Below are 27048 nucleotides of genomic sequence, written 5' to 3' on the forward strand. Positions count from 1 at the left end.
TTATTTACATCTAAAATATGTGTACGAGACTCCACTGTTTTAATTCTTAGTCAAGTAATTGCCTCAGAAGGAATTCAATTCCACTTCATCAATGCCCATGTGAATTTGTACACAGCCAGTCTTGCTCCAGTTGCATCTTCCCAGATGCCAATATATGTAGAATTTAGGTTTACACTTGCGTTTTCTTATTTATTTTGCAGGAACTTCAGGCATGAAAATTTGGTTTGAGGTTTGAGGTTGAATGAGTGATAAATTTGGATTTAGTACTGCTGCGTTATTTGTATCACCGTATTCCCAATTTTATACGATTGCTTAATGTTGTGACTTTTCAATTCTGGATGTGTAGCTGAAGGACAGCTCTGTATGGAAGTAGTCCCATTAACTGAAGCTGCCTTCTCCTGCCTTCCATTTCACGGGTTGATCGCCCTACACTGAACTATAATTAAGATTTCTTACATGCAGGTACTTGTTTTCAGTATTAGCACAGAAGAGGTAGGAGAAACGTGCTTTCGGAGCTCACCCAATTCAAATTTTGTCAAACTGACAAACACCCACTACAATCATGTCAGCTGCAGATGGTTACCAAAAACCACCTATCATCGACTGTGTGATTTGATCCAACAATGTCATTCAAAATTTGCTAACATATTCTAGCTTAAGTGGTGACAAAATGATCAGTCTCCCTATGTTGGCGATGGATGCAATGCCTCGCCCTAAGGGAGCACAATTTCTCCCCCCAATGATCAACTCCACATCATGTTTGTCACATTGCGCTTGTCTCCGACATGGTTCGTTGTATTATCAAATTGCAAGCACAAAATACGTGAGCAGCCTTTTGGTGATCATTGTCCCCGTTGAACACAACGATGCAACATTTTCAAACTCTCCAATTCAAAATCAAACTTTTTTTAAAGATTTGTCTTTGCTGCGATGCAATTATTCTGTCAGTCTAACTTGTGCAGCCTTAGTTACCGCTGCAAAATCTAATTTAGTAGATATCAGTGCTTAATTCCTTATTTGTAAAGAGCCAAAATAGAAACATCTTTTATAACCTTTAATTTTATTGTCTTTTTATTCTTGCGAGCGATGATTGTGGCTTTTACAGGAACCCTAAGCTCTGACACACAGGGCATGGGCATGACAGCACTTTCTCTACCACACGTAATATTTTTTTGGGTCACCGAGAAGAAACTTTGACTGGCCCTGCAGTGAATGAATAAACATGGAAATTGAATGCCAAACAGAGAAGCCAATGGAGCACCAATCTCAAGGTCCGATCCGGCTGTTGATGTGCCACAGTTTGATCTCGAATCCAATCCATCATTTTCTTGGACTTGTTTAATCCATCATCTACTCCAATTGATGAACTAGACAGATTTAGAGTCCAAAAATCCAACATTCATTCCGTGATAATAAAAATCTCTATAAAACCCTGGAGGCTCCATCTACTCCACCCGAGATTTAAGCAAAAGTGGTGCTGCCTCGTTTCTTTTCATTATTCCTAGATTTCTATTATCACTACTTTTTATATTCAATCCCCATTAGGTTGGCTAGTCTTTATGGCATATCTTTCATCTTTTTAGGAATAAAAAAACACTCATTCTAAATTATAAATAAGACTAGTATAAAAGGCTGAGACTATTCTTTATTTATTATGCGGAAACAAATTTTAAAAGAAATCGCTTTGAATTCATAAATTAAGATGCTTTTAATTAATTTTGTTAGAGAAAACGTCACAGAGATTTTATATCAGTTTGCCTAAATTAGTTAGTGTTACTAAAAAAGTGAATATGAAAAAAGTTTGCCTCTACCTTAACCAAAAGCTTCAAATTTCCAGGGGTGTCGAAATAAAAGCGAAAAAAAAGTAATTTCCAAGAGAAATAATAAAAGAGCTTGAAGCTCCCCGAGGAATCGGAGACACCGCCGATTCGCTTCCTTGCTTAAACTCGACTCTGGCGTTTTGGCGACAACTCATAAGAACACAGCACTGTGTGTGTAGCAGTGTAGGAAATGGAGTATGAGAGGATTCACAAAGTTCAGGTGCTGGTTTTAAGTTCATTGTCGAGATTAAATATGTCGTAAATCTCTTTGTTGCCTTTCACTGTACCGCTGGATTTTTCAACTGTTTCATGTGTCACAAAGATTTGTCTTTGCTGCGCCTGTCACTTTGTGCCTGCACGAGAACACGTAACTGCATTTGACAATGCCACAGATTTCTAGAGGCCTTGCATGCCATTTGTGATAGCTTTTGGTGCTCATTTTGATCTGGGTTTCTACTTGCATGAGTTAGTAGTATGTGTGAGTGTAATGGGATTTGAGTGAGATCTTTAGCGGATTACGTCTCATTGTTGATTTGCAGTTCTAAATATGTTGAATCCTGTTAAGTATTCAGTCTGTGCTTGTTTGTTAATTTGTATTTGCAGATGGGAGTCATTTCTCCCAGTAAGCTCAGGATTAAATTATTAGGCACTCGCAGTGGTGCTCAAAAGAAGGAAGGAGGGAATAGTTCGTCTAGAGCATCTCCTTCCAAGCTTGAGGAAATGGAGCACTCCAAAAGCAGCCTATTAGCTGAAGATTTTGAGGAAGAAGGTCAGTCAATGTGAGCTTTGGATGTTTGATTAAATGTCAATGAGAGATTAAGTTTGCATTTAGAGGAAAATATTTGTACTTTTATGGTCATATGTTTAAAACTTCGTAGGCTACATATTTTCTTAAGGTTAATAATGCCTTTCTCTTGGTTATAGTTGGGTTTAAAGAGTCCAAAGGTGCTACTTCTCTGCGTGCTATTGTAAACTCAGAAGTTCCAAGATTGGAGTTGTCTGTTAAGAATGTTCTTAGCTATTCTCAGGGAGATCAAACTCCATCCTTTCGGAAGGATTTTCTTTCCAAAGTCAAAGTTGATATCTGTTGCAATAAGACTCGAGATGCTGTTAAATCTGATCCTATGTTGGCTGATTCAACCAGCAATTTGAACACAGTCCATCCAGTGCAAATACCAGAAGATGGAATAGCCCATGATGGTGTAAATGACAATGGTAGCGTTCGCAGTTTTGAGTTTCATAAAGGGGAAAGACTGCTGCAGCAGCAAGTGGCTAGCCCCTTCTTGAAGAATCTTCCGTCGAAGTGGAATGATGCAGAGAGATGGATACTTCATCGACAAATTATGCATTTAAAGCCAAATGTTCCAAAGAAGGTTGTTGGGCAAAACCTGGGGTGCCTGGAAGTTGTTTCCAATAAGCTTGCACCAGAGTATAGGAATGTAGAAAGACATTCTTTCTTACAGGAAGCAGATTCAAAATATGGCAGTGTGAACAAATCTGCATCACAAACTGTGACCGAGAAGTTCTCTTTTACTCCTACTTCCTCACTATCCAATTTGAACTCCACAACTGGAGCAAGTGGGTTGACAGACTTATCTTCTGTTACCAGTTGCTATAGCAAGCCCAATGCCTCAGAAAACCCTACAACTAATATATCTGGTACGAAATACTTAGACTACCTTGTATTATTTCAAATAAACTCATACCTTTATGAACTATTGTCCTAAAAGTCCTAAAATGCCCTTAATGACTGGTTTTCCTGTGATTCCTGTTTCTTTTTGGATCTTATTGCTTGGATGATACTTGACACTGTATCTCTCAATTCTATTATGAATTTAATATAATATTTTTTGGATGACAAATGAGTTATTGACATCAGAGAACCCTATAGCAAATACTTCTACAAGAGTAGTCTTAGAAATCCTTCATACATATTTGCGATGTTAACTGTTAAATTTAAATAATGCATAATTCACTAGCTATTTTAGCTTTATTTTTCTTTTTAAAAAGCTTTCGATAAATTTCTGATTCATTTATGTAGGTACACCTGATTTTCAGTCTGTTTCAATGAGAGATGTTGGAACAGAGATGACACCCATTCCAAGCCAGGACCCTTCGAGGACTGGAACACCTGTTGGTGCAACGACTCCCATCAGAAGTCCACTTTCTTCAACTCCATCAAGTCCAAAAAAAGAAGCACCACCCTCAACCCCTGCTGGTTCAAATACACAGGATGAGTTAAAAATGCAAAAGAATGTCAGCAACATAGAATTGTCTGATAAAGATGTGCAATTGAAAACAAGAAGAGAGATAGCCGCCCTTGGAATTCAACTTGGTAAGTTGAACATTGCTTCCTGGGCTAGTAAAGATGACAAAGAGCATACTTCTTCCAGTCTAGACTCAGAAAGAATAAAAATATCAGAATTCGAAGCCCGTGCAGTTGCATGGGAGGAATCCCAAAAATCTGTATATACTTTCAGGTATTATTTGTTAGTTCATATTTTTAGCTCTTTAACATTTCTAGAAATAGTCCATTTTGGATGTTAACAGTTTTCTCGGACATGAGTGTTACTTTTGTAGATGGTAAGTAGATGCTTATCCAAGACTACATTTTATGTAATAAAGTAAATGAAGAAAGTAGTTTTGCAGTCAACTTTTGTGCTATTTTACTTATTCTTGCTTTGTTCTCAATAATATTCATCTATTCAACATTTGTTAACGTGAACCTTAATAACTAGAGAGTGCTATGTGTCCAGGTGTCATTTAGTCTTCAAGGAACATCCATGCTGAACCATCCACCCAACCCATCCACTTTTCTAAATTTTTGAACAGACATTTTCAAATTTTGGAAGCATGTACGTAACACATGCCCGAGTGCCACCTAAATCTGGAAAGAGACATAAATTTCCTTGTCTCATTCATTAAATGTAAAGCTTTTTTCTGATTGTCATTTTCTTTGTTATTTGCTTATCGATTCATTCAAATTAGCTCCTTTAAGTTTCTTGATGACACAATGACACATGCTCACAATTATTAAGAGAATACCCCTTATATCTTTATGCGAGGATCACAATAATTTGTGATTCTATTATGCCAATTCAATGTTTTATAAATACATATCTATATTCTTGCAGGGAACCAATGTGCATTGACTATTAGGAATTATTTAGTATAGCATCTAGATCCTCTGCATGAGTGACAAATCTAGGACCCATTGTAGATTGTTTAGTGACATAGACTTGATTAAGTATGTGCACATAGCACATAAGTTAGTCTTCTTTTCTCTCATCATTCAAGCTAAACCATGTCATTTTCAATCTAATCCATCCATTGAATGCTATGTAAGGTGATTGCAGTTCAGCTTTGAGTTTTGAGTATTTCGGTTGCTAGCAAGCTTTCTACTAGACTGAAAATATGCAGCCTTGAATTGAAACAGAATGAAATCTAAACCATGGCATGAATGAGTAAACCCACTGTGTTGTTGGGCCTACTTTGTCCTTTTAAAGTCAACGAATGGGACAAGGCAATTCACATAGTAAGAGCCATAGGTACCTTGCTAACTGTGAACAAAAATTACTTAATGTGAATGGCCATATTGCCATTGATACTTGTTGTGTTCGTAAATTGCTTAATTTCAATTTCACTAGTAATGATTGCAGTAAAATGATTTGGAGACTTAACTAGTAGCATGACTTTCTACATGTTGAGGTCAGGAGATTGAATCCCTAACTTATTTCAGGTATAGTCGTGAAGAGGCTAAAATACAAGCATGGGAGGACCATCAGAAAGCAAAATATGAAATGAAGCTGAGGAGAATTGAGGTAAGACTGTTGATAACCTTAAAGGCTTCTATTTTACTCGTCTAAAAGGAAATGTGGATTATTTCATGCAGTCACACAGATGAAATATGGAGAGAGAAAATAATTCAGGAAAGAAAAGAAATAAAAGCAAACAACCAACAAGAGTAAAACTATATGCACGCCCTTTATAGTTCACTGATATTTATGTAACAATATCTTTTTTGATAAAATCTCCACTTTATAGTACAATTAGTTTGGCCTTATTTGATATAAGTTAAGGACGTCATCTAATTTTTGTTTTTGTTCTTCATCCTTTATGAAAGTAAAATATCAAATACACATAATTTAGCCTACACTAATAAGATCCATCTACGTAGAGTACAAGCCATCAATGCTCCTTAGAGGAGTAAATTGGGTCGTGCTACTCATGTCATGATCTGGCATGGCTCACCTTGAACCGTGTTGTGCTAGCTTAGCAAACTTAGTAGATTCTTGAGCCCAAACTTAGTCAATTTATTATTAATTTTTATTTAAAATATTTTATATTTTTAAAATAAAAATATGTTCGAATATCAAGATTTTAATTAATCTTTATAAAAATAATTTTATTCAATTTTTATATTTTTCTTTTTTTATAAAATTTAATGTAAATTATCATGCTACCATGGACACGAGTCACCCAAGCCTATTTTAGGTTGTGCTCAACACGAAATATTTGGAGTTGTGCTTGTCATGACTGGGTCGGAGTTAGGCTAGTCGTGGCATGACCTATAAAAAACTAGGCAAAACTAGCCTGTGTTGTGTCTCACCTAGCCACGATGCAGTGACACTTATATTGTTGTCCAATAATTTCCATTTTGGGAGCTCCTCCTTATCATATGTATGAAAAAGGACAACATTTCTCTATAAAACAAAAGTAAAAAAAAAAATGAAATGAATATCCTAGAGATCGGTTTTTAAGTGTGCATAAGTTATGCTTTAGATTTACCTATTAGGTGAACCAAGGAAAAGGTAGTCTATCTCCAAGATTAGCCGCGTGAAGCCCGGACAGCTGGATTATCAAAAAAAAAAGTGAACAAAAAAATCAAATGCTTTGTTATAATATTATTTATCTTTATTCACTAGAGAATGGAGCCTTTGAAGTTTTCAGTGCATTCAAACTTTTATATCACTTAAAGAGTCTCAATCACATGGAATCTACTTTCTTAGTTAATTGTGCAATTCTTATATGTTTAACTATTGGGATAACAAAAGCTTTTGATTCCACTAGATGGGGTTGGAGGTGTTCTTGCACCTCTTGCATAATCGACCGCCTTAAGGAACACATTTATAGATCAAATATTGATGCATTTAGAATACTTAATAACCCTCATTATAAGGTTGCATGGTGTAATCTTTATCTACCTAGGCACAATAATACAAGCACCACAAAAAAAACAATTTAATGTGGTTTAGCTTAAGTTTATATCCTCAAAGAGAGTCTAAATCTGAATACTATGAGAGCAAAAGTACAATAAATTCATCAGCTAAACTTTTTACAAGAGGACTCTCAATCATTCCTAAACTCTTCCTCAACATGAATGAAAAACTCATCTTCGCATTTTTCAAAATACTAAAAAGTCTTCTTGAAAGAAAAATATCTTCGGTATAAACCACTGAGCGTCTCCTTGGCCCCAACCATTTAAAACTATACTGAAATTCATTAAGAAATCCTAAACTCGTGTTTGTTGGCATTTAACCTATAGCTAGGCTTATTAGGTGTAATATATTATTGAACCCAATTATATCCACCTTAACACTCCACTACATCTGAAACTCTTAAGGTGATAATCAAGAGAGGTTCTGCTCTGTCACTATACGAGCCAAAAGTCATCTAATCCACATATCTTATTCTATCTTAATTTAGTCTCTATATAATTTATATGATCGATGATACTATACTATGGAGGAAAATTGTAGGAATCCCTACACCTGTAAATAATCAATATATTTTTATCATCTTGTGTCTTGAGTTGCATTGTATGTCTTGAGCACTCTACATATGCAAACTATTTTATCCATTTTAGAGATGTCTTCAGATGATATAAACCTTTCTATAACCTTTTCATTATGTGGATCTTCTTACCACAAATTAACCTTCAGAACTTCACTAGTTCCATTGTACTGGTACCTTGTAAATGTAACCGTCTTGTAAAACTAAATTCCTCTTATCTTGTAATACCCCGGTTCTGAGATTCTGGTTAAGTATGGCTTAAAAGGTTAGATGGTACTATCCATATCACCAAGGCACACCTTCCTTTTCGGAAGCCCAAACTTAAGAACTCCAAAGTTAAACGTGCTTGGCTTGGAGAAATCCGAGGATGGGTGACCTTCTGGGAAGTTTTCCAGGGTACGTGCGAGTGAGGACAAAGCACGTTGAAAGGACCTCCGGTAGTCTATGGAGCTAGTCGTCAATCCAATGGACAATTTTGGTGGCATTCCCGATTCGGTCTGGGTGGGGCCCGCCTGGGTCGGGGCGTTATAGATGGTATCAGAGCGATCTTGTGACCGTGAGTGCGCCTGTGGCAGGAGCACCCAAGGCACCACCTAGCGAGGGAGATTTTGGGATTTGTCTATGGTGTGATTCGTGATTACACAACGAGGACGTTGTCTCTTTAAGTGAGGGTGATTATAATACCCTGATTTTGAGATTCTGATTAAATATGGCTTAAGAGGTTAGATGATACTATTCATATCACCAAGGTGCACCTTCCTTTTCGGAAGCCCAAACTTAAGAACTCCAAAGTTAAACGTGCTTGGTTTGGAGAAATCTGAGAATGGGTGACCTCCTGGGAAGTTTTCCAGGGTGCATGCGAGTGAGGACAAAGCACGCTGAAAGGACCTCCGGTGGTCTATGGAGCTAGTCGTCAACCCGATGGGCAATTTTGGTGGCGTTCCCGATTCGGTCTTGGTGGGGCCCGCCCGGGCCGGGGCGTTACAGATGGTATCAGAGTGACCTTGCGACCGTGAGTGCGCTTGTGGCAGGAGTACCCAGGGCACCACCTAGCAAGGGAGATTCTGGGATTTGTCTGTGGTGTGATTCGTGGTTACACAACGAGGACATTGTGTCTTTAAGTGGGGGTGATTGTAATACCCCGGTTCTGAGATTCTGGTTAAGTATGACTTAAAAGATTAGATGGTACTATCCATATCACTAAGGTGCACCTTCCTTTTCGGAAGCCCAAACTTAAGAACTCCAAAGTTAAGCGTACTTGGCTTGGAGAAATCTGAGGATGGGTGACCTCTGGGAAATTTTCTAGGGTGCGTGCGAGTGAGGACAAAGCACGCTGAAAGGATCTCCGGTGGTCTGTGGAGCTAGTTGTCAACCCGATGGACAATTCTGGTAGCGTTCCCGGTTCGGTTCGGGTGGGGCCCACCCGGGCCGGGGCGTTACATATCTCCCCAAGATGTGTCGTATTCCTCTAGTTTAATTGGGTTTGACTTCATCGACTTGTCGTATGGTACCTTCACCTATGACTTATATCTTAGATTTATAGTCATGGTTAAATATTTGCATCAAACGTCTGAAACAACTCCCTCTCCCTCTTGCTATAAACGTACACTACACAAGCTAAGTCTATATACTAGATTATAGAAGGTGGGTTTTTTTGCTTTGAGACATAAGAGAAACAATGCCCTTAGTTTTGACTATGTACACACTACCCTGAATCTTTGCCTTCTCTAGATAATTTCTTCTGATTAAACCATATGCTTTGCATTGCAGCTGCAACACTAAATATCCTTTGAAGATCTAGGCTCACATCTAGATCTACAATATAGAAATTATCTTTTGAGTAATTCTTTTATTGCACCTTTGCCTTGTATAACTAACTGTGACTTAAATTTAACTTAGCAACTTTTTCCTTTAAGCAACATATATAATAGCTTCCCTTAACCGTCTCTGTAGAGTGACTTTATCTCTCCTGCCAAGTAGAAGAGTTTTCACTAAAGAAGTAGATGATTCAAGTAGTAAAGTAATTAATATGTGTACTAAGTTACCATTTGAAATCTCTAACCATAGCCTGAAAAATGTTTAGATGCTCCATCACGTTTTCATAATTTGTTTATAGAACAGGTACAACCACCTTTTAAGATGGATGCAGTTAATGACACTGTTTGTCATGCTATGTGCCTACACTTTTTTGCATAGCGTCATATGTCATAATTTGATTAACCGCCATATGAATGACAATATCAGCAAGTTATAGTTTGATGCCACGCTCTTCATCAAAACCTTGTTCCGTTAATAGATTTGATATTCTCAATCATCATAAAGGTTAACTGAGCCTCTTATGAATCCTTTGATGTTTGCTGAATTCCTTGCCATTTTCATATAATTTTATTCTATGTGCTACTTGCCTTACCTACTAGGAAACTTTAGAGGCTCCATATAAAGATCCACTTATGATACCATTTGTTGCTTTGATTCCACTTGCTGGGGGACACCACAATCACCAAATTTTCAACTTCCTGTTTCCTAGAGTTCATACATTCCAACTCTTAGATTATGATTCCAAAGAATGTAAAGTCTTTTAAACTTGAGAATCCCTCATTTTCTCTTTGATGATGCTTCTTAATAAGACATTGAAATGCAAAGGCCAGCTTATCGTTACTTCATTTGAAAGTTGAGAAACTTCAAATTCTTACTTTGTACATAAATGCTAGCAATATGGTACTTCTATTCTCTTTCTTAATCTTTCACGTGCTTAAAAGTTTAATGATGTTACCCTTAGAAGATTAGAACATTGATTTTGTTTGAATAATAGAAGTAATATTCTTGATCTATCTTTTCCTATATCTATTGTTTGTTTGTTTTTTTGCTCAGGCCCAAGCTGAATGGATGAAAGCTCAAGCACAAGGCAAGATGGTTAAGAAACTTGCAGTGACACATCGACGGGTAGAGCAGAAACAAGCACTTGCTGAAGCGAAGAGGAAGCGGCAGGCTACCAGAACAGCTAAACAGGCAGAACAGATTCGTCGAACCGGTCACATATCAATGCTGCAGTTCTGGTGCTGTAGTTGGTTTTGCTAATTTCTACTACTATAGTTCTGAGCTAAGTTACACAAAGTATAGGATTACTGCATCGTCTTTCTCCTTGTATCGCATGCGTAATCATATTCAACTTATGGTCTAGTGTCAACTGCTTATTGTCTCAATGAAATCAAGAAAACTTGTTTTCCACATGGTTCTCCAAAGATGCTCTTTATTGTATCTGTTGTATAATGGAATATGTTTTTGGTTGATAGTCGAAAAGGCACATTGGATTCAACAATGTTCACGAGCCATCACAAAACTTAAAACAGACTGAAAAATTGGAAAGAAAATTTTTACACTTTATTTCTGTCTTTCGTTTTCAACAACTAACACCTATCCCTTCATCTTCTGTTCTTGTTAGTAAGCTCTTTGTTAGAGTTTAAAATAAACTAAGCTGATTATTTGAGTTTAATTTGATTTATTTTTTATGAGTTTGAGTTTGGTTAAAATTTTATTTGAACTTGATTTATTTAGATGTTATCGAGTTCTTAATTTAAATTTGACTTGAACTTGATTCATTTTGATGTTATTGAGCTCTCAATGTAAATTTGATTGTTTGAAATTTTTTACTTGTTTGATTGGTTATTGAGTTTGATAATTTAAACTTGTTCATTTTATTTTATTTATTTATTTAGCATATCGATAAACTTTTTATTAATGAATATAGTTTATAAATATTTTTTATTAAGGTTGTTCGTGAACGTTTATGAACATTAAATATATGTGTTCAAGTTTATTTGTTTAATTTAATAAATTATTTAAAATTATTTATTTAATTGATTTGATATGTATTAAATGAATATAAATAAAATAAATTCTTATCAAATTGAATATCAAATTTATCCATGAATCGTTTGATTTATTTACAATTCTAACGTTGACCTCATTGTTATTGTCTTGATTTGCAAGAACCACCTCGCTTGCTGAGAAAGATGGCTTTCTAATCTACCATACTTGACAATCCAACTCACCAGACTTGACCGATTTGACCGACGTACGTCTAGCTCATGCAGGGGGCGCCCAACTTGGCAGCGTGTCAAGCTTGCTAGTCCACAATCTGCTTGAATCACTTGCTGGACTTGCTAGGCCACCTACATGGCATGCTTAGATTGCCAAGTTCATTAGACTCACACAGCTCGTGTCTCGCCTAATCCACCCAACCAACAAAAACTAATTAGCTGCTTTGGACCAACTGACCTACCTAGACTAACGAAACCTTGGACTGAATTTTCAACTAAGACTATCACACCACCCAGTTCAGTGTAGGTTCACATTAAATGGTTCTTTGCTTTCCTTTTGTGGTCTTCTTTTACGCCATTATTATGATGTGAGTGATTAAACATTCTAGAAGCATCGATTTGGATCTTCAATCCAACCTTCTTAATTGGTATCAACTCACTGATGGCACTGTCAATTTCTAGCGTTTCGGTCGCATTAAATGGTTGCCTTTATTGACTGAACAAAATCACTTTCGGATTTTCATTTTCAAATCAATTGGCTGAATTAGGTTTTTTATTTAAAAGTGCTCCTCAAATCACTTTAAAAATTTCCCATGAAAATCACTTTTGGATTTGATTTTCAAACCAATTGGCTGAATTAGGTTTTAGATTTAAAAGTGCTCCTCAAATCACTTTAAAAATTTTCCAACGAAACAGGTTCCACAACAAATCTTTTTGTTACTTGAATGATCATGATTGATTCGTAAAACTAAAAGCATATCAAAACAATTAGTTCAATCTACTAATCAGAATAAAAATAGGATAAAAAGGATAAATCTAATTTGATTTTAAAACTCAAGATTAGGTTATTTAAATGGAAGATAAAAGAAAAAATATATATATTATTATAACTTTCCCCCTTCTCTTCATGTTTTATTTCTAGGTTATATTGGACCTAAAGCCTCCGATTGTATTCACTGGATTGTCCTGAATACTTGAAAACTATCATGCAATAAACAAGCGCCAATTTATAACTTGAAAAAAAAAAGAATTATAACTTTCCGATATTATCAGCATAGTTGTATTTTTATTTGTATCGGTGTAACAGTATGACTAGCAATACAATATCTCATGGGTATACAATTCTGGTAAAGAAAAGAAATTAGTCAAAAAGAAATATGTATCATTGGACCATGTCTCAGCATTTGCTGCTCCTTCCGGGAGGCATCAGCGTGATGTCGTGGAGTCTTTTCAATTTCTGGGGATAAAAAAGCAAAAAGAAGCAGAACTCAAATAATCGAGCTCGATGAGTTTATCAGAACTTAATTTGCTTGATATGTTTTCATTCGTTGTCTTGTCTAAACAAAGAATTGCTGCAATTAAATGACCAGGTAAAATGCAAATCAAGGGTCTCCTAGTTATAGATTGACCGTGAGAAATAGGCCGAGGCACAAATTGTGTTAGCGCACATCTATCGAGATGGCAAAGAGGCTAATTTTCCTACTTAAAAGAGGTAGTACGAATGTTTAAAATGAACGTTCATTATAAATACAAGCAATTCCAACGGAAGTGAATCTGATCATTTAATAACTTCGCACAATGTAAGAGTGGACTTGTGTCGTGCCCATGATAAAGCAAAACAAAATATTTGCCCAGGAATGAAACAATATATAAAACAATGCTAGAGATTGTACCTAATTACAGATCAATGAACATTCGCAGACCATCATGAGCTAGCTGCACTTGAATCCCTTCTCTGAAAAATAAAATAAAATAAAATATCCCAACATTAGCTAGTCACTATTTTGTTTGACTACTCGAAGGCATTCGAAAGCATAAAATCTAATTGGACGATAACTTGCTTAAAATCAACTAGTCAAATAAAAGGGTTTAACAGTTTGCTTGTTCTTATGTGAAAGAGCTACAAAACGCCTATTTGACAAATTAAAGATTTTGTACCGTTTTGACCATTCTGTAAGAAACATGTTATCCTGGTGGTGATCAAACTCATGTGTCATCCCAATCAGCAGGGCCTGCTTGGGACATATTCTCTTCAAGGCATCGAGAGTCTGAACATTAAAAAAGCATGATTACGTGTTTAGATAATAACAAATCAACTCATTTTATGAAAAATTGCAAACTGAACCACACCTGGGGAAGGCAAAGGTGAACATTGTGAGAATTCTTCTGTAAAGACAATAAAATAACCACACACATTAGAGAAACACTAAGATTGTTGATTCAATTTCAAAAAAATGGAAAAAAAAACAGACAGGAGAGCATATTTGGAGTGGTATGACCGGCTAGGCTAAAACAAGTCTGTACATGCACAGTCCACGACCAAGGTAAGACCAAGTGATCTAGACAAACCTCATAGAGGCTTGATCCCGGCTTAAATGAGAAGTTAACTATATATATGTTAAAAGATACACAAGCATAAACTCCATAATCTATTCTTGAATATATATAAAAAGAACACAAACATAAACTAGACCATCTATTCTTGCATATGTATAATGTACACAAACAAAGACTAGATTATCTATTCTTGCATATATTAAGATAGGCTTCAACCAACTAATGACTTGTTGATAGAGGCAATTGAATTTTGTAATAGTATCAACCACCATAATTATTCAAGGAGTGAGGCGCCCAAAAGCGCATGGATGCTGTGGGGCATGAGGCACACGCCTTACCGAAGTAAAGCGCTCTAGCTATAAATTTTTACAATTCAAACATATATAGAAAATTATTTGACTAATAAAATTATAGTCATAAAATATTAAATAATAATGTAAATTTAAAATTCATAGCAAATAAATATGTTATATGCATAATTTAAATTAAAAAACTTCAAATATCTAAATCTTCATCAACTTCCTCAATCATATCATTATCATCATCACCAGATATTCAGATTTGTATAGTTGACTCACAAGGCGCTCACTTAAGGTGACTAGGTGCAAGAGGCTCGCCTGTTTATGTCTTGCACCTAGGTGCAGCCAGGCAAATGACTTTAATAACTATGCCAACCACATTCACTATTGTGTGACCAATAGAGTCACGGGTTCGAGTCTCATAAACAACCTCTTTCAAAACAGGGTAAGGCTGCATGCAATAGACCCTTCACCAGGACCCTACATTAGTAGGAGCTTCACGCACCGGGCTGCCCTTTATAGATCACATTCACTATGCAACTCCCTACTCTTATAATGTAACCACTTGATTAAGAACTTAATTAGAACTTCAGGTAGAACTAGTAAGCCATGTGAAATTGGTCAAGCGAAGAGGAAGCAGACCAAATGATGGGAGTTTAAAGTTGAACTTTATTATTATTATTTTTTCAATTGTCCCTTGGCCATATTGTCCATTGGTCCTGGTACAAAAACTGTCTAAGAAATGAGCTTATTATAAAGATAAAATGAACTCAGCAAAGAAAAGGAAAACTTTCCAAAACACTCAAAAGGAAATCAAATAAAAACAAAAATAAACAAACCTACATAAGAAAATTCATACAAGAATATAGAAATACGTGTGCTCTAAGAAATCAACTGACCCTGTATAGTGTATCCAAAATTAAAAGATCAAGCTGCCTGCCTTCAGATTTTGAAATAACTGCACAAGATAAGATGGTTGTGAGAACGATGAGCAGCCTTGCAAAGTAGGGGTAAAAACAAGAAGGCAAAGAAGCAAGAAAGGAAAGTAAGAATATTCATGTCATAGCCAATGGACGGAAGAAAAGAAACTTGATACACTCTCTTGTTTATGATGAGAATATTATTCACGAGGAGGCTACTATTATTCAAAGCTTGTCTGATCACCTCTCTTCCTAAGTGGGAATCCCTGACTGCTGTCATGTTAAGCTCAATTTCCTCCTTTGAGCTATGATAGACCCCATTATTCCCGATCAGCTCATTGCACTGGTGGCACCCTTTTTATCAGTTATTAACAGCCTAGGGGAAAACAAGAGCCTGGGCCTGATGAGTCAACGCCATATTTCCTCTCTCTATGTGGGACTCAATTAAAGAAGATGCTTTGCTGTTCTTCATAGATTTCCATAGAGGTTTTTCAGATTTTGATTCACTGAACCATCTTCCTTATCTATAAGGTGGAAGATGCTGTTTCTGCCTCGGAGTTTTAACCAATAGCTTTAGAGAATCAAATTTTTAAAGTCATTTCCACACTATTGGCCAAGAGGCTCCATCCCTTCGTTCCAGATCATCCTATTGGGACCCAGCAATTTGCTTTTGTAAAGGTGTAAGGCTGCCGATTGCTTCATGAACGCTTCTGAGACTATAACTGGTGTAGAAAACATAGGAAGAAGTTTGTCATGCTCAACATAGATTACACCAAAGCTTTTGATAATATTAGTTGGGCAGCTTGCAGGATGTTCCAATCTGTTTTGGTTTCCCTACTGGTTGGATTTCATGTATCATGACTATTCTAATTCAGCAAGAGGCTCAGAACTGGTGACCACTAAGGGAGGATGTTTGCTTGCAAAAAAGGGCTTAATGAAACAGGTAAACCTTATCCCCTTATATGTTCATTTTGATTGTTGATGTTTTGCACAGTATCCTACAAATCGAGCAAAAGGAACTAAGGAAGTATCAACTTCGACAAATCTTCACTTCCTTATTATTTGGGGCCTTTTTCTCCTAAAACAAGCTTGTTAGCTCAAGTGTTCAAATTTAAGCTCGTGAACTTGCTAATCAAGTATTTGGGATACCAGAAATAAACTCACAAACCAAACAAGGAACATTTGATTCCCTTGCAGTGTGTATGCAAAGAAGGCTCGACCTTGGCAGAAGACTCTTATCTATTGGAGGGAGGCTAATTCTTTTGAACAGTGTTCTAACCTGCATTACAATTTGTCCATCCCAAATCTATATCTTACCCTCTTAGGTGGTAGAACTCTCTATGGAGATACAGGATGAACCAGGGATTTATTATGAGGCATCTGGTCTCATGGGATCTCGTTTGCAGACCAAATCAGTTAAGAGGGTTGGGGTTCTTGAATTTGAAAGTCTTCAATCAAGCTCTTCTATGTAAATGGTGGTGGAACTGGTTCATTGAACCATATTTGATTTGGACAAAACTTCTTCATGAATTGGATCAAGATTATAATAAGTAGATGATTTATGCCACTGACAACAAGTGGTTCTCTTTTCGGAGGGGCATATGGAAAGTCTGTGGCAATTGTCTCTCCAATATCTCATCTCTTAGTCAGTTGCAACTCATTGGCATCAGGCACTTCAGATGGTTTGATGGTGAGTGTTCTGAAACTCAAATTTCTCTGCGTACTTGAGATTTATGTTGCGAAGGATATTTTGGTTAGGGAGCTAGCTTTCTCACAGGGAATTCAAGGCTTTTCCTTTTTTCCTAGTACATTCCTGGTCGAACATATCCAGCTAGTGTTGCAAGCCCAGCATGATATCCCCCTCACCCCCACTGGAGGGATATTCTGATTAGCAAGCAAGGGTGCCTTTTCTATCAGCTCTACCTACTCAATCAACTTGGGCTATGGAGGTGGAACTGGTTCATCAAACCATATTTGATTTGGACAAAACTTCTCCATGAATGCAATCTGAACTGTAGTACTTAGATGATTTATGCCCTCAACCACAAGTGGTCTGCTATTTGGAGGGGCATGTGGAATGTCTGAGAAATTTATTTTTCCAGTATCTCGTTACATGTGGTCAGGAGCAACTCATGCAACTCAATAGATGTCTAGCACTTCATATGGCCTGATGGTTGCGCACTGACACTTAAATTTCCCTGCTTATTTGAGATTTGGGTTGAGAAAGATATTTTGGTTAAGGAGATAGATTTCTCACAGCGAATTCAGGGCTTTCCTTTACCCAACCCGTCTAGTCTTGGGCACATCCAGTTCCCGTTGCAAGCCCTGCACTATAGGAGACTCCAAATCATCTATTATTCAATGTAGCCACAATAGGATGGGACATTATTTGTAGATACCTTAAATGAAAAGGGCCTAACGTCTCCTCACCAAACTTTTGGGTCAATTAGAACCTCTCTAGCTCCAGACTTACAGGCCAGAGGGGGTAACACTGCAGTACAGTCCTGGATTTACATAGTTTACATGACTTTCAGAAGGGAAGAGCTTACAATTTGGTAAGAAGATGGACTCAGATGCTCGGCAGCTGGAAGGTGAGGGTTATGACAGGGAACTGGGACCTCTTAAAGACCATGTTGAACCAAATCAAATGCTCCTCACCCAAATCTAGCTGAATAGATCTCAAACCTGATTGAGAAGATCTCAGCCCTGTCTAGTTAGCATGCTGTTTGGGTTAAATATGTTGGTTGTTGCAATAGTAGTGGTTTTCTGGGGCTATCCAATATGCTTCACTTTGTAGCATGGCCAATGATGAGCTACCTTGTTTGTGTTTAGCAACCTGTTTTGTTTCAATGTGGTCTATTTGTATCTATTTGAGAAGGGAGGTTCTCAGAAGCATGGAAATGAATACATACGCTTCTCAGTGCTAGGAAGGAAGCGTGAAACATCTGAAATATATGCGACTCTTGATTTTTGTCCAAAAAGGAAGCCCAGACAAACATAATCCTCACCATGCATCACCTGTTCAAAAAAATGAAAGGTGAATAATAATGTGGAATTGAAAAGAAATTGCCACTTTAAACTGGGTTCAAGACTATTACAGGCAAAGGGGTAAACTCTAGGCCAGATGCCACAAATTTTGCATTGGGGTCATTTTCAATTATATTCCAGTCAAGCTGGGCAACACGCCTCACTTCTGCACCTTCTTTCAACTTTCTCGTCATCAAGTAAGGAAATTTTTGTGCGAGGCTGTTTCAAAAAAAAAAAGAAATTGAAGGATCGAGTTAAATTACAGCATATGATTTTCAAAGTGACAGTGATAAATGCAACGTGTTCAAAAGGTTAGAAATCAGTTTGTCTAATATAATATCTATAAACACTGGCACCCTAAAAAATTTCTTTGCTGGCAATGCTATATAAGTGCTAATAGGATACGAGACATATGATCTGTCTACCATAACTTTCTCCAGACTAAGAAGGAAAAACATAGAATCAGAAAGAATAGAGCACTTGTAAGGTACTTTTACTGAACGAAGAGAATTAACTGTTCTCCAACACACTTCAACATTGTAGAGTAACTTATCCAAAGAGTGCCTTAGAAACATTGGTAGGAGATATCATTCCCAATATAACGATCATATCACCCTTGGAATCCCCATAAAAAGAGATAAAAAAGGACAGCCCGATGCACGAAACTCCCACCAATACGGAGTCCAGGGAAGGGTCTATTGTACACAATCTTACCCTACTTTACAAGAGGTTGTTTCCGATACTCGAACCCACCTCCAGGTCACACGGCTCTTAAGAATAAACCAATGGCTCTTAAGCATTACAAAGCTCAAGATTAGAACAATCAATCCTTTAAGTGGTCTATTTCCAAGCCAACATAAGATTGTTCTTTTAATACTATTTGTCTATCCACACATTATTTTAAAAAGTCAAATAATTATGAAAACAAATCATTACACCCACTCTACCACGCCAAGTACACACACTCATAATTTTACTATTTAGAAGATAAAAACATATTAATATTCCTATAGTAAATAATGTTGATTATAATCTTAATCAACTTAAAATCAATTAATACAATAATTATTTAGTACAATATTTATTAATTAAACATAGTATTTACATGAAGGGGGATCTTGGTAAAGTTACTGCCATGTGACCTAGTGGTCATGGATTTGAATCGTGAAAATAGCCTCTTGCAATACAAGATAAGGCTACATATAATGAACCTAATATGGTATGACACTTTCTCGGAACCCCTCATTAGCGGGAGCTTTGTGTACCGAGTAGCCTTTTTAAAACATAGTATCTACATATTAATATTTATGAAAATATAGAATTTATTAATATCATTAATACAATCTATCAAAGTTGATTTAGAATTAATTACAAATTTTACCAGATTTATTAAACTAGATTTATCGCACTCTAATTATTGAGTTATAAAGTACACATATATAGTACATTAATCAAGTTTTGCATCCATCCCTTTCCCATCCTAATGTCGCTATGGATGTGAATGCCCACCTACGATTATGATGACTGTTGCTTTTCTATACGTTGTTATTGTGATGTTGATGAGCTCACCTTTTTCCTCCTAGGTTTTTTTTTCTTCCTTGATTGATTGATCTATCGAGTTCTTTAATTCCTTCAACAAATAGTGCTCTCCATCTCACTATGCCACCTCAATTCCATCTTGATTCCTCACTGGTATGCAATCTTCTCAGCAAACTCCCCTCAATAATTCCTCACCTCATCTTCTCCTTCCATAACCAACATAAGAAATCAGGGTCAAGGCATTTCTTCACCTCCTCTTCTCCTTCCATGATCCGCATAAGGAATCAAAACCCCATGGCTCCAACTCCTCGTGATTGCTCTTTTGTCAACTAAATGAATTCTTGTGTCAATTGAGTGAGTATAAAGTACGACAGGACAAAGGAACAACATGGATGGTACAAGGCAACATTGTAGCTGCATGGCCCCATACCATGTCCAGGCTCCATGCCAAAATGAAAAATTTCAATTGTAGCGTCCGTATTCATTCCATGATTTTTTCCTTTAATTGATTTAATTTTAGTATCGCATTAGCATAACTTCATTTGGTTTTTCCTCCGGCAATATTGTTGTTATATTGTTCAAAAGAAGTCCAACTTTATGGGAGTGGAATGTTGGTACTAATTAATTCAAAACCATAAAAATGAGTTTTAAAAACAAAAGGTTTAGAATTAAAATTGTTGGCATAGATTCAATAATGAAAAAAAAAAAACAACTAAGTTAGATTATGCAACAACAACAACAAAGTCTTATCCCACTAAGTTTGATTATAGATATATTGAATTTATTAGTTAACAAGGAAAGGTTGATGAAGGTACCACAAAAAGGACAAAGTTTGTCTAGATAAAATAAATAAGACTTTCTAGATTTTAGCGCAATGATTATATTTCCCTTCGCTTAAAAGGTACATATTACAATATCAGTGCAAATATTCATACTTTATGTTGGGTAATCAACTCATTGCAAAAGTTAGCATAGAAGAGCTAAGAATGAGTTTCTCTAGAAAAAATAAGAATGTTACCATCAACGAGAAGGTAGTAGTAGTTTGGATACATAGAGATGAAAGAAAACATATTAAGATGGTGTGGAGATTTTAAAATGAGTGATCAATTAGAAATAATTGGAATTGAATAAGGAAGACAGTAAAAACAAAAAATCTACTTAACCGTCAAAGGTGATTTGAAAGTCAGATGAAATGATGAAAAGGTTCGTGTAGTTTATCTCAAATAGTTGTAAAGAATGATTATGCAAAGAGGCAGTACCAAATATAAAATAGGCAATGCCAGAATATATTATGGCTACAGTAGATGCAAAAATTTTAAAAAGTCGGGTATTTCGAAGGGTATAAAAGTACCTGTCCATCGCATATTGGGTAAGATAAACAGGTGTTGGATCAATATCATTTGTATGACTGAATGGTTGAACTACGCGAATATCGTCAAGGCCAAGAGTTGCATCTGCATGTTCATGGGTCAAAATAATCTGCAGCAAATACAGGTTTCAGTTTATGCAAGAGAAGCATACTAATCCACTCACACATCATAATATGATTAAATCCAGATATAACAATAACTAGCAGAAGAACAATGATCAAGGAATGTTGCTCCGTGTATGGATAATAAATTACCTTTACCAGAAAAAAAAATTAAAAAAAATACATGGACAAAATTCACAGCATTTAATACCCACAGAATCTACTTGAGGAATCTTATGGTAGGTGAACCACCGCAAAACTTGCTCTCTGAAGGTCTTTCCAACATCAATCAGTATATAGTTGTGTATACCATCATCCTGGCAGTAATCAATCAAAAGGGATGTATTACACCTGAACCAATATGATGCACGATTATTAGTAAACAATAATAGAAGTATAATGCTGAGAACTTTAATCTGGCATTCAACATTCAAAAAAAGCACCCCATTGACTAATAGCATGTAGCATTACTTTCTTTAACCAGCCTCATAATATCAAATAAATAAATAAAATTGGACAGATGAAAAAGGTTAGGGGTGTTGAGCCATGATAGTTAGCTGCATAAAATGACTATTTACAGTTAATACTGCTAATCTCAGCCTCACCTAGACAAAAAGGTTAGCGGTGTTAGGCCATGATAGTTAGCTGCATAAAACGACTAAACCTTGTGAACATGGATCTTAAATGTTAATAAAGATATAAGATCCATGTATTCTATCCCTAAATAGCTGAGACTAACACAACTTGATGATAGATGATGATGGTATGTAGTTAGGGCTGTAAACAAGCTGAGTCGAGCCGAACTTTGGGGTGTTCAAGTTTTGTTTAATAAGGTAACTGAGTCAAGCCGAGCTTAAAATGAACCAAGCTTTTGAAATAATTATTCAAACTTGGCTTAGTTTATTTTTTATGAGCTTGAGCTTGTTTGAAGCTTGGCTTAAGCTAGGTTTCAGCTTGGTTCGTTTAGATACTATCGAGTTCTCAATTTAAGTTTGTGTGATTGTTTCAAACTTTTAGTTATTTGATTAGTTACAGTTTGATAATTCAAACTTATTTATTTAAATATTTTATTTTACTTTATTATTTATTTAACATATTGATAAGAGTTTTATTAATGAATATGGTTCATGAACATTGTTCACGAACTTAACGAGTTGTTCAACCTTGTTTGTTTAATTAGTTTTGTATATATTCAACGAACATAAACAAGCTCTTACCAAGTCGAACACCAAACTTGTTCACGAATGCTTGGTTCATTTACAACCTACGTATGACCAAGACACTAATTAAGTTACCAATAGTATGTTTAAAACACAAGCTATTAATTAGCAAAAGGTCAAACATGATTTCTACTTGATACTAATTAATGATCCATAATATGTGTCTCTCTCCAATTGGAGGTGCAAGTGTTCACAACACATCTCTCTAAATGCAATTGAATGCATCTTCCCTATTAAAAGGTCAAAAACTCTATTAAGTAAAAAACTCCTGCAGTCAGACTACTTATGTCAGAAAATAAAAAAAGATTGAGCAGGTTAATTATCATCACTTCAACTTATTCAGAGATCCAAGCTCAGAATAGAGGAAAATCAGTCTAGCTGATTATGCAGAAAATGATTGATTTGACCGACTTTTAACTGATTTCATCTAATATTTGGCATCCCCATCCTATTTATAGAAAAATCTAGCATTAAATTGATTCTTTTATCAATCTTCCTGAAAGTCCCACCATATCAGGAGAAATTAGATTAGTCACGCATCTCACTCACAAAACATATGTTCCTGATTGTTTACTATTCAAAATTTTCATACATAATCACCATCTTCAACATTACCTCAAGACTACTCATTTCTATCTTTCAATTTCATGTACCCTACCATACCTAACCACCTGATGAATACAGATTTCAAGCTATGAGGCACATCAACTGGAGCCATATTTCCTGCATTATGATACCAAATAAAAAACGTCAACACATTCAATAAAACCACATACTTTCCTTTTTGATAAACTAGAAGCCCCTAGTGCCTCCCTCATGACTATTGTCACATTTATTTTTATTTTTTATCAATACATTTAAGCTAGTAGTTGTGGTTTGACGAGCTTGAACATGATTGTTCAGATAAAGAGATCTTTAGGTTTCATCATGCACATGTGTATGTATTGCTTGATATGGATTTGAATGTGAGTGAAGCTGTGTAAAGCTGCCATTAAAGTTATAAGCATATCAAATGCAGAGATTCTATGTGAATCCTATATTGAATTATGATATTGCATTATGTGTTGGCATAAGATAGCCTAGGTAGAATTTAGTGTTATCTAGTATTTACTTTTCAGTCTCTTGTGACTTGCAGTGTTGTTGTGTCAAATCCTCTCATGAGCTTTCATTTTGAAAGTGGGCTGACTACCTACAATTTCTTTCATAATGGAGTCAAATATTGGCATCTCAATTAATGGAATAGTTAAACATAAAATTCATTTAAGAGTGTTCCTGAATTGTATTACTTTCATCAATAGCTTAGACCTCAAACCTTAGAATAGCTTATGGAGCTCATAAGCAACTATTGAATTGCTCAACCTTATGCACTGATCTAATCGACTAGTCATCCAGTCGACTCAACTGGAAAGTTGGTCCAATCAACTAAAATCAAAATCTAAGTTTTAGGGAACAAAATATTACTAATTGAGCATCAGTCGACTCAGCAATTATCTAAATAACTTGATAAATCAACTTATATATATACATATATGTGTGTGTTTGTGTGTTTGCGCGCGCGCGCGTGTGTGTGTGTGTATTATGACGGGAAATACTCTTTTAGTTAACTGTGAATAATATCAATGGATCCAGCAGCCAAATCTGATTTTTGAATGGGTCAGTCAACTTGACCATGTTAGCAGTTTAACAGATCAATAACTTTCATCCATATTGAAATGTAAATGAACTTGAGACCATGATTCAAATGTGATTTAAAAGGCTTTTCAATGCGAATTTGGGCACTGATGTTACATCCTTTAAAGATAAAATTTGGCTGTAACTTACTGCTTTCAAGTGCCCAAATCAAAGTTTGGATCAAGCTCAAGGCTTCCATTGTCAACTTCAAGCACTATCAGTAACCCTTTTTCTCTTCCTTTCCTTATGCTTCATTTCCTCTTAGGGGAAATTTGTGACATTTGATTAAGCCTCTTGCTTTTCTTTTTGATCTCATTGAGAGGGTTTCTTTCTAGAATTCTAGGAACTATTTCATTCTTATTTTACATTATAAAGAGTTTTCTTGCTCCAGTCCACTCTTGGACAAATTTGTAGCTCCATTGCCGTAATACAAAGGAATGTTTGAATCACTTTTTTGTTCGTGGGGAAGCTGAGTAAGAGTTTCACCTCCAAAGCACGTTATATTCTTGTATTAGAATAGCATTAATTTTGATTTCGTGTTTCGGCATGCTGGCTAACCACTTTGGCTATCATGATTCGTAAATTGTAATGTGCATACACCTTTGGCTAATATTTTATTTAAGTATTGAATTAGCAAAAAAAAGTATATATATACTTCTATTCTCCACCATCTAGCCAGTCATTTGATCCTACAAACCCTTCAAAAAAATATTCATTTTAAAGATTGCACCATGTACATTAAAGATAAAAACCCCAGAAAAAAGGAAACGGAAAAAAGCGGTGAACAAAGAAGAAGCAGACAAAATATATTGGGGTAGGTAGATGGAGAAAAGTTAGTACCTGCAAAGGCACCATCAAACATTTATATTAAACATGAGCACCAGTGCATCAACGTATAAGATTGCATGTGCATAAGAAATATTGTTGTTCGCACAGCCAACCAAGTTGACGAGCTCAAAAGCCATACGATTAAAATTTACAAGTTTTTCTTTCTATAATGCCTTCCATGTCGAGAAGCTGACTGGGAAGGATCATTATTTATTATGCAATGAAAATGTGTCACTGATCCTGATTGGAATACAGTTTTTATAAAGGAAAACACAATCCTCAACAATCAATCATATAAGTAGTGTGTCTATTTATAAAAATTACACTCATAAAACATCTAATCAGAAGTATAATCCACAAAAGAAGCAGGTAGAGTACCATCATCTTTAGTGGAACGGGTAATTGCTAAATTTTCGCATCTAGATACCACTTGCATTTCCATAGTCAATAAAGCATACAGAAAAGCAAAGAGAATATTCTACTTTGCCTCATTTATTGTCTGAAGGTGAGAGGGCAGGAATCTAATTAATTAACCAGCTTACTGAGCTTGACTGTTACCTAGGATCAAAAATGGAACATTCCAAATGTCAATAATTGAGAGCGAGGACCATGGTCCTGGATGTAAAAAAAAGATCATCTAAGAAATTTAGAATAATAGAAGAAAATGATTCCAATATTTAGGCATCAAGGCATTAAGGCATTATTGTTTTACTTAGAATGCCAAAGATAATGAAGTCTCAGACATTTTAGATCATGTATTGTAGCACCATGAAATCAAGTTTAGCATATCACACCAAACAAAATGACCTTTGAGTATCAACCCAAGCTTTACTGTGGATGAAGATTTTTTTACCCACAACATGCGCCAATAGGAAATGCTGGTAATGAATAAGATCCCAGAACTATCAGACAAAGGGAGCACGATTGTGGCTCCTCAAAACCAAGATTTACAGGTCTACATAGTGAACTATCTAATTTTTATCTCTGTGAATGATGATGCCTATTGTCAAAAAAAAAAAAAAAAAAAAAAAATTGATTAAGAAAACAAGAAGAATGAAAATCTAACATGACAAGACCACAACACAGAAGATAAAAGGTCATATAATTGAAGAAATTTTTCCATCTACTCCATCACAACTATCCAATCATTCAAATACTACTTGGTAACCGAATCTTTCATCTTTTATAATATGTAAGAACAGAATTAATCAATCAGATTAACCCATACACAATCATCGTCCGCATCACATCACGTCCCGATTGTTGAGAGATTTCCTCGTTTCCCTATTCCCTTTGAGGTTTAGTTTCACCATTTACTACACGCCCATCATTTCACGTGTTCCCAAGTCAATATAGCAGCTAATAGTTCGAGATAGCGTAAATGAAAAATCTGGCATCCAAGCTTCGTACAGAAGCCCAAGATCGTGGATCCAGATCCATCGGAGAAGGCACGGGATCAGCAACCAAGGAAGTCTAAGAGTGTGTACCTGTAGTTGGGATTGCGCTCCGGAGGGACGGAGAGCGATTGGAAGCAGACGGAGCAGGGAGGATCGGTGGGGCGGATCAAGCACCTAGCGTTGGGGACGGCAGTGGAGCAACCCGTGCCAAGAAAGATGAGCGAAGAACGACCGGTGCCGACACCATTGATGGCCACGGATCTCTCCGGAGGGGTTCCGTTCTCGAATTCTTCGTGCTGAGATCCCATGCCTTCTCCTCACTCGCACTACCGCGTCAAAAATGTAGGCAGCCAGCACTTTATGTAGACATTTAAATGGACTTGTCAATACAAGGGCCGAGTCGGCCCATCTGAAGACACAAGTTGGCCCATCTTTAAAAGTACAATTCCGAATAGCGTCTGCTCGCCTTATTATCCAGGGCGATAACCGGTGCAAATCAAATCGAGTCTGTTCACATCGAGAAAGAATATAATTCATGTATTGCATTGATTATCTAGAATTCATGTGTAAATAAACTCTAGCCAATTATCAGTATTTACTTGAATCGGCGCATCCGAACGTGTCTTCTTCCTATTTTTTTTTTTTTTTTTTTTTTTTTTTTTAAGTAAAAGATGAATACGTTCGCT

The 27048-nt window shown here is 36.2% G+C and overlaps 2 protein-coding genes across 3 annotated transcripts; one reads left to right on the top strand and one right to left on the bottom strand.

Annotated features, from left to right (window-relative positions):
* The first annotated feature begins 1824 nt into the window (after positions 1–1824).
* Positions 1825–10901, top strand: LOC122001321. Of its 2 annotated transcripts, none has more exons than XM_042556006.1 (6): positions 1825–2040; positions 2424–2589; positions 2745–3479; positions 3862–4300; positions 5560–5641; positions 10485–10901. In XM_042556006.1, exons 1-6 carry the CDS (start codon positions 2011–2013, stop codon positions 10689–10691), a joined length of 1659 nt encoding a protein of 552 aa, XP_042411940.1. In that variant the 5' UTR covers positions 1825–2010; the 3' UTR covers positions 10692–10901. The 2 variants fall into 2 exon arrangements, with proteins under 2 accessions (XP_042411940.1, XP_042411939.1); XM_042556005.1 differs by lacking the exon at positions 1825–2040 and adding an exon at positions 2076–2298.
* Positions 10902–12699: 1798 nt separating this feature from the next.
* On the bottom strand, positions 12700–26700 carry LOC122001322 (putative hydrolase C777.06c). Its single transcript, XM_042556007.1, has 10 exons — positions 26453–26700; positions 21462–21597; positions 21127–21254; positions 18308–18455; positions 18122–18227; positions 15189–15247; positions 13784–13819; positions 13592–13701; positions 13327–13388; positions 12700–12890 (listed from the first exon to the last, which is right to left on the bottom strand). Exons 1-9 carry the CDS (start codon positions 26668–26670, stop codon positions 13331–13333), a joined length of 999 nt encoding a protein of 332 aa, XP_042411941.1. The 5' UTR covers positions 26671–26700; the 3' UTR covers positions 12700–12890; positions 13327–13330.
* Positions 26701–27048: the final 348 nt, after the last annotated feature.

Source organism: Zingiber officinale, chromosome 7A (assembly GCF_018446385.1).
Source record: "Zingiber officinale cultivar Zhangliang chromosome 7A, Zo_v1.1, whole genome shotgun sequence".
In the NCBI taxonomy this organism is placed as follows: Eukaryota; Viridiplantae; Streptophyta; class Magnoliopsida; order Zingiberales; family Zingiberaceae; genus Zingiber; species Zingiber officinale.

What these genes read in the sequence shown, in the direction of transcription:
- LOC122001321 (XM_042556005.1), top strand. Translation starts at nt 2,230, where the DNA reads ATGCCATTTGTGATAGCTTTTGGTGCTCATTTTGATCTGGGTTTCTAC. An exon ending in AAATCTGTATATACTTTCAG is followed by an intron (nt 4,301 to 5,559) that starts GTATTATTTGTT and finishes AACTTATTTCAG; the next exon opens with GTATAGTCGTGAAGAGGCTA. An exon ending in TGAAGCTGAGGAGAATTGAG is followed by an intron (nt 5,642 to 10,484) that starts GTAAGACTGTTG and finishes TTTTTTGCTCAG; the next exon opens with GCCCAAGCTGAATGGATGAA.
- LOC122001322 (XM_042556007.1), bottom strand. Translation starts at nt 26,670, where the DNA reads ATGGGATCTCAGCACGAAGAATTCGAGAACGGAACCCCTCCGGAGAGA. An exon ending in ACCCAATATGCGATGGACAG is followed by an intron (nt 18,456 to 21,126) that starts GTACTTTTATAC and finishes TTTTTGAAACAG; the next exon opens with CCTCGCACAAAAATTTCCTT. An exon ending in TTTTGGATACACTATACAGG is followed by an intron (nt 13,820 to 15,188) that starts GTCAGTTGATTT and finishes TTGTCTTTACAG; the next exon opens with AAGAATTCTCACAATGTTCA.